The 8,153-nt window shown below is 36.5% G+C and overlaps 1 protein-coding gene across 1 annotated transcript in view; it reads left to right on the forward strand.

The window, feature by feature from the left end:
- kazna (kazrin, periplakin interacting protein a) overlaps nt 1-8,153 on the forward strand; it is a 43,088-nt gene that overhangs the window by 7,612 nt on the left and 27,323 nt on the right. Inside the window, 1 exon segment of the mRNA XM_016461965.1 lies at nt 5,582-5,665. Coding sequence (XP_016317451.1) covers nt 5,582-5,665 — 84 coding nt within the window.

An 8,153-nucleotide genomic window follows, 5' to 3' on the forward strand; every position in this document is an offset into this window, starting at 1 on the left:
TCTCTCTCTCTCTCTCTCTCTCTCTCTCTCTCTCTCTCTCTCTCTCTCTCTCTCACACATACACTTCAGAGAGTGTCATATTCCACCTGCTCTGTTAGTATGGAAGATCTAGAGGAGCTGACAGGACAATTTTGCCTCTCGCTCTCTCTCTTTCACTTCTGTAGGGCTACAAAACAGGAAAAAGTGAGTAGCTTCTTTGTCTGTGAGAAAGAGCAAATGCATTTGTTGTCATTCACACTGTGACAGTCACTAACCCGTGGAGCATGTGAGTTTTGCTCTTTGGTATGTATACCAAATTTAATATTTAAAGGTTTATGTGACTTGTGAGGGTTTCAGTTCAATTTTTTGCTTTGTTGTAAAAGAATGCAGTTGTGGTTCTTTTATAGTATGTAGCATAGTACTTTGGGTTACAGTTTTGAGCATCTGTGTGATTATATGTAGTTTTGAATAATACATTTGTGGATTATTTTTAAAGCAAATCATCACAGTATGTTAAAAAGTAGATGAATCATAAACGTTTTGTTAATGTTTGAGTTGTGAGGGTGCAGTTTGTATGTGTTGGTGTTTGTCAGTGTTCACTATAATGTTAAACACAGATGTCGAGAGCGAGCTTATATCTGTATACTGTTTGGCATCAGAACGACTGGATGGGGTTACCAGCCAGAAGGAGAGAGAGAAAGAGTGTGTATGTATTTGCTATTTGCAGAACTCAAAGATGACATGCTTCTGAAATAAACCCTGTACCCTGCCTACCAATGAGGTTTGGGAGGTTACAGCTAGATGTCAAATTCTGTCTAGACAAACTGGAATTTTTTGGTAAGGGTTTTTTGTGTATTTTGGACCACAGACATTATACTCTTTAGTTACAGATTTAATTCAAGCCAAACTTCTTATTTGATGTCCTGGACCAAAATCAATTTTCCAATATTTAGGCTGTTAAACCAGAGGTGTTTATCAATGCTGTGCCATCTGGACATTATTTTACTGGGATTCATGTTGGAAAAAGCTCTGCATGCGTGCGTACTGATCAAGGAGAAGATTTGGGCTGGCAGAGTTGTGGCATTAAAGCTAGGAGGTTAAAAAGGCTAAAGGCTTTATTAAAAGAACTGACAGTTTTCACTGTGGTCTCTCTATACTTTAAAATCAGCAGCATATTAAAATTCAGCACATAGCAGCTTGATGAAGGCCTGAAGAGACGCCTGTGAGAGCAACATTGATCGCTTGTCATTCAGGGAATGTACAAGGCCATCAGCACAGCTTCAGCCGATTGCTTTAAACAGATCCCTCTTTCAGTGTTATTAATTTATTTGTGTCCCATGAACATCTCATTCAGTGCATGGGTTTAATTTGGCACTGCCAAGCTTTTTTTCTTTCTTATAATTTGCATTAATAATCTCTCAAAGTCTCATCTTAAGTGGCACACTCAGATTTAACCGTAATGAATAATGTCATGATAAGAACTGAATGGAATAGTGTCATGGTTTGTCATTTATTGTAGCTACTCAATTTCTGCTAAACCCCATTCCGAGGCCAAACTTATTTCAGGTGCCTCTTAACTTTAAGCCTTTGTTGTTGTTTTGAACAAGCAAATACAGCAAGCAATATTTTTTTACATTTAAAGGGGTCATATGATGTTGCTAAAAATAACATTATTTTGTGTATTTGGTGTAATGAAATGTTTATGCGGTTTAAGGTTCAAAAAACACATTATTTTCCACATACTGTACATTATTGTTTCTCCTCTATGCCCCGCCTTTCTGAAACGCGTTGATTTTTACAAAGCTCAAAAAAAGCTTTGTAAAAAGCGAGGTGTGCTCTGATTGGCCAGCTATCCAGTGCGTTGTGATTGGCTGAATACCTCAAGCATGTGACGGAAATGTTACGCCCCTTACCATACTGTGATGCCCTGTCCGGCCAGAGCGACGAGACAAAAACATTAAATTTGCATTTGTTGCATCCAGTGGGGACATAATTATGGATTATAATGACTTATACTGTCTTTTGACGCGTTGCATCGTGCTGCGTAATAGTGCTGGGCGGTATACCGGTTCATACCGAACACCGGTGTTTATTTTTGTTATGATATGAATTTTTAAAATACCGCAATACGCGCATACAAAAAGTATGTCGCTTAAACAACATTCGGAACGCGACACTGTTTGAAAGGGGTCCTTTTCACTGTTGCACTGTGGTGAGGGAACAGCTGTATGTGTTACTAAGCGTGAAAGTTCCAAAGCTGTAGAACTAATAGAATGTGATGACACAGAAGAATTCATCCACAATATCCACATTGACCGCCATAAATATCCACCGCCCCCTGCCATCAGCTCCCGCGTCTCGCACACACGAGCGCGACTTTAGCACTAGATTTAGCAACTTTCTGGGGGCGTGTTAGAACGAGCCATTTTAGGTAGGCGTGGTTGACTCTTAACTTTTATAAAGAATATCTCTTTGGATTTTGAGACTTTAAATTTTAAATGGATTTTAAATTTGAGACTTTAGTCTTTGCAACTTTACAGATCGTCTTTATGCACCAAGAGCTTGTAACACTTCAAAGAGAAAGGAAAAATTTAAATCGCATCATATGACCCCTTTAAGAATTCATGCATTTGCTTGGGGAAAAAAAAAAGTAGGAGCTCTGTTTCTACATTTTGTCATCTTGCCATATATGGTGAAAAACTGTAAATGGTTTAACATTGCATTATATGTAAGTTCACTATAAAATACTGCCAAATTTATGTTTTTTGTATGTAAAAACTAAGAATTACTGTAAAATTTATGGTGAAAACAGGGCAAAAGGGCATTCTCAGAAGTCCCGGCATGACGCATAACTTTTTATTTTATATGAATATGCCTCATTTTGTTTTCAAGTCTTTATCAATAATGTACATTAGGCTGTTTTGTGCTACATATTGCATTATTTTAGTGCCATGTGTTGGTGTTTAGTCTTTAGCCCTATTCAGACGGTAATTTTTTCTCATGTGGACATCTGTAAAAACAAATTTACATTGAGAAAACTCGTGGATTCGAATGGCAATTTATTCACAGTGTAGAAGTGAGTTCTGTGATCCAACGAAACTGGGAACGCGCTGCTCACGTGGCCAGTTACATGATTGTCTGCTGAAAAAAAAAAGTATTATTTACAAATGTATTCTTATTTTTGTGTAAAATGTATTTTAAATAATACTCATGTAAAATGTATTCTTATTATTCCAAGCATATTTTAAAATATATAATCATATTTATTATTTGATTATTTAATCTCCTGTTTAAAAATAGGAAAATAGACGCGCTATAGTTGTATATAATTAGACGTGATATAGTTATGTATATTACTGTGTATAACACACATTTTTAATTGTATTGCATACCTCCTGCTGCTATAATAAAAAGCCATTTCAAATGTTTACATGCTTTTCTTCTCTTTCTGCTCCCATTCGATGTGGTGGAGCAGTTATGAGATATTGTTCTTGTAAATACTTTCCAGAATTTCAGAAATAAATATACATGCAAATTACAGCAAAGTACAACAGTTGCCATATGGTGTTTGGCAGTGATTTAAACATTGAATTTAGAAACGATTTCTTCTTGTAAACTCAGAGATGTGGATTCAAACGGCAATTAAATTACCACACAACCTTGGTGTTTCTCAAAAAACGGTAGCTAAATCGGCTCGGCTGGGGAGAGAAACACCGACATTCTGGATTCGGACGGCAATAAAATCACAGACTACCCCCCGTAAATGGTGAAAATAACTTACGTCCCCATAAGAAACAATTACCATCCGAATAGGGCTTTTGTGTGTATTACCCTGTCCACCATATAAGAGTACTGGCCATGTTTTAGGCCAATTACAGTGACCTCTAATTCATTATATGGCTTTTTATTTTACCACATGTATTTGGTGGTTATTGGTACATTTTGACTTAATTAGGTAATTCAAGTAGACTGGTATGTAAACATTAAATAAACATTGTATATGATGTTTGTAAAATATACATAAATCTACATTATATGCATTAACTTTCATACATATACACAACAATACCTGAAACATTGTCATCATATTGATTATGGTGAATTTCTAGAAAACTCAGTTGCTGTTTTTTTCCCAATAAATTTAACAGGACATTTTTTTTTTATTGTGTATCAGTTGCTGTTTCAATTGATGTAACCTGGAAAAGTATTTTGCACCACTAGTGTCTCCTATTTCCAAATTTAGGCCCTCTGATGACCTTCTGCCTGAAACGGGTATAAGAGTTTTGGGCGCTGTTACCTTGGCATCAGTTGCTTGGCAACCCCTGGTCATGTCCTGACTCGGCTCCAGACGTTCTGTCAGAGAGACGGAGGAGTTCTGACCCATGAATGAGACATTTCAAACTTCATATCCTCACAGAGCACACAAAAGCAATGTCATATCTGGTTGGTGAACCGATTGTATTTAACCTCTCTCTAGTCATCCCAGTTGGTTCCATGATTTACCATGTGAATTCATGTACTTTAGAGGATGTCTCTTCAAGGATTTACAAGAACATCAGGAGCAAAACGGTTCATAATCTCTATTTAAAATGCCTTAGCTGTGTTTGAAGTATTGACAAAGACATTTTCCTTCTGCTGCGTTTTGTTCTTAGTTAGAAATGTCATTCCTCCCCCTCATTCTCTTTTATCTTGTTTTTGTCTCTCTGTCTGGGAAACAACACATTTCATCCATTCAACATCGATCTGTTAAACTCAGCATGCAAGAGAGACCCAGAGACAGGACACATTTTTCACTCGAATTGCATTGCTGAGAACATAATTTGTATCAAAAACATTGTATTAAATTAGAAAAAGAAGCATTTTTTCCCCTAGTGGTCTCAGACTTTGACCCCACTTGGTCTGCTATAATGCTTCTACAGCTAAAGGCCTTGAGAAAACCTGAAGAGAGAATGATAAAAAAGGAAACTAGACATCTTAGCACTTAGCACTTTAGTGATTTTATGTCGCTCACAATCACAAAATCAATATTTTTCAAGTGCATGTGTATATGTGTGTAAGTGTTTTAAGAAGGATCTTATCACGCTCATCTGAAGGATGTTGATCTTTGACGCTGTGGCACCTGCTGAACAGGTTCTCCATCGGTGCTGAAATTGAAATTGAGTGATGGGTGATCAGAGGACACGAGTGAAAACATCTTCAGAGAGAGGGAAGAAAGAGAGAATAAAGCCGGTGATTTAGTTTTATAAGATTAAGCTCACTTTAATTAGGTAAAGAAGCTTTCTAAGCATTGAAATCTATCCTGAAGGCATTATAAGAAGCATCCAGTGTCTGAGCCTCTATTCTGGCATTGATTTGTGTGTTAAATGCTTCCAGTTCCTTCTGCAGTGAGTGGTGTGATATTTCAGCCGGATCAGAGGTGAGATATACTGCTGCTGCTTCTGCTGCCAGAGGTCATTTAAGCTGAACTCTAGATATTTATTTAGCTAAAATGTGAATTTCCAAACATATGGAGCGATCGTGATTAAACCAGAAGAGTGAATCCTGCTCAAACACATAATGTTCATAAATTCTAATGTTATCTGTATGTGTGTTTCTCTTTCAGATGCACCGGTGCAAAGACAGAAAGCTTTGACAAAGCTTGGTCAAAAAGGTGACGTTGTTCTTCAGGAGACGTCATTAGATAAAGGTAAGAATAGTGTACATGCTGAAAAGCATATAAGGAAGTCCAGATAAGCACAAATACCCTAAAATGCACCACTGACTAGTGGAATGAAAATGTGTGTGTGTGTGTGTGTGTCTCAGATTGAAAATCAGAGTGATCTATGAGGTTTCGCCTGAGAGTGGAGAATTTTCCTGAGCTGGAAGATGAACACACACACACACACAACATCAGGCTGCACATTTAAAGGGATAGAGGTTTTGGCAAAATCATAAGCGCCAATCTGATTGCTTGGCTTTGTCTGGGAATTGGGATGCACATTTTCTACAATACTGTTCAGTTAAGATTTAATTTTTTGAACACCAAGGCTGCATTTGTTTGATCAGAACACAGTAAAAACAGTAATATTGTGAAATATTATTTTGATTTAAAATAACTGTTCTATTTTAATATATTTTAAAATGTAATTTATTCCTGTAACGATGAAGCTGATTATTCTGCAGCCATTATTTCAGTCTTCAGTGATCCTTCAGAAATCATTCTAATATGTTGATTTGGCACATTTCTTCTTACTATTATCAAGTTTATGAGAACTGCTGTGCATTTGAATGAGCAGCCCGTTTGTTTTCTTGGGAGCTTGTTTGTTTTTTGTTTTATTTGAAGGGGTTGGAGAGACTTTTTGCCTTTATTTTTACATGACAATGGAAAGTACATGACATGACCCAGATTGAACCTGATTCCCTGTGAGCAGACAACACTTCTACATCCTGAGCGCGGCACAGCTCTGATGCCTTATTATTATATAGTTTTTCAGCTTTACAGCATGTAAAATCAACTAAAAAGTGTGGTTGGCAACTTTATGCCTATTTAAATGGTTCTTGGCCAGAATAGGATGCAATGTGGACCAGGCATTATGCCAGTGGTCCAGTCTGGCTATGCAAGACTGCACACGTCCACTCTCTACTGAACATGTCAGCAGCCCTTCATCCTCTTTGCCGTTAGTTATTTTTATTTTTCTATCATACAGGGAGAATAAAGAGAGATGGAGTGGTAGAGAGACCATTTGATTCAGGTTCTCTGATCACTGACTTCACTGAATCAAAGGTTATAAATTATGAATCAGTTGATTTATCATCTCCACAGAGGGAATGACTGTGGCTGCAGTTCTTAAACAAACCTCTCCTCTTTTATCACTCGTTTATTCTCTTCATTGTCATCAACTTATGTTGGTACCTGTGAGTTTGTTTATTATACTTAATATAGTGTAAATGCTGCTGTTTCTATGACTCAAAGACTAGAATAATCAACTGTCAGAAGGTGATGCCAGCCTGCATTTGTTTGTCTTTGGCTACTGTGTGCTTGGCACAGCAGTTAGCCACACTTTACATTCCTTTGTGCAAGTGGGATTGTATGTTTGTACTGTATGTGTGTGTGAACTCTGTTGACAGGTGTAATGTGTGTGTGTGTGTTGACAAACCTTCCTGAGGGATCTGTAGAATTTAGCCTAGTGTTGAAAAGCAGCACAGCTGCAATCAAGCACACAGATTTTGTGTGTGTATCAGTTTTAGTTTGTGAATACCTGAGTGAATGTGAGTCTGCGTGTACATGTGACCCAGTGAGATTTGCAGCATTTGGGGTATTTCATGGCCAAAAATGCAGTTTGGGACTGGGTCAAATTTGTACAGGCAGCTCAACTGATACAGCATGATGCTGCCAACGCCAAGGCCATGGGTTTGATTCTCTGTGAAGGTACAAACTGAAAAAAAAGTTTTTATAAAAAAAAGTAATACATTTAAAATTGGCTGGCAAATGGTGACTTTTTTTCTCTTCATAATTCACAGACTACTAATACAGAAAGAGAAATTTATAAGCTAGCATTTGGGTTCAGTAAGGTTTTTAAAGAAATTTATTCTAAAGCAAGAATACATTAAATTGATCAACTGTTTGTATTATTGATAATAAAAATGTCTTGTAGCAATATTTTACAATATTGCCATTTTTACTGTATTGTTGATAAAAAATGTAGCTGCAGTGAGCCTAGGAGACTTCTTTGAAACACACACACACACACCCTTACAGACCCTTTACTGTTAAATGGTAGTGTGTGCAACAAAAGCAACTGTACGATTATTAGGCTTATGATGTTAAGTATAATAATACTGAATTTATTTTAAAATAGTTTATTACAGGGGTGATTGTAACACATGTAAAAAGTATATGAACCCACTGTATCTCCATTAAGAACACACATTAAATTAATATTTTTATAGCTTTGATAATTTAATATTACTCGTTCACCATTTTTAGTTGTTTCAGCTGTTGGGCATATATGTGTTTACATTATAATTATCTGATGTGTGATATATCTGTTTTTACTATAATATAGAGGTTCAACTAAAGATTCAGATTGAAAAATTGGGTCTTTTAAATGGGTATGAATAGTTTTATATCTTATCACAACCATAATACAAATCTTAAATATATATATATATATATATATATACATATACATATA

This window comes from Sinocyclocheilus anshuiensis, unplaced genomic scaffold, assembly GCF_001515605.1.
Source record: "Sinocyclocheilus anshuiensis isolate Anshui unplaced genomic scaffold, SAMN03320099.WGS_v1.1 scaffold80, whole genome shotgun sequence".
Lineage (NCBI taxonomy): Eukaryota > Metazoa > Chordata > Actinopteri > Cypriniformes > Cyprinidae > Sinocyclocheilus > Sinocyclocheilus anshuiensis.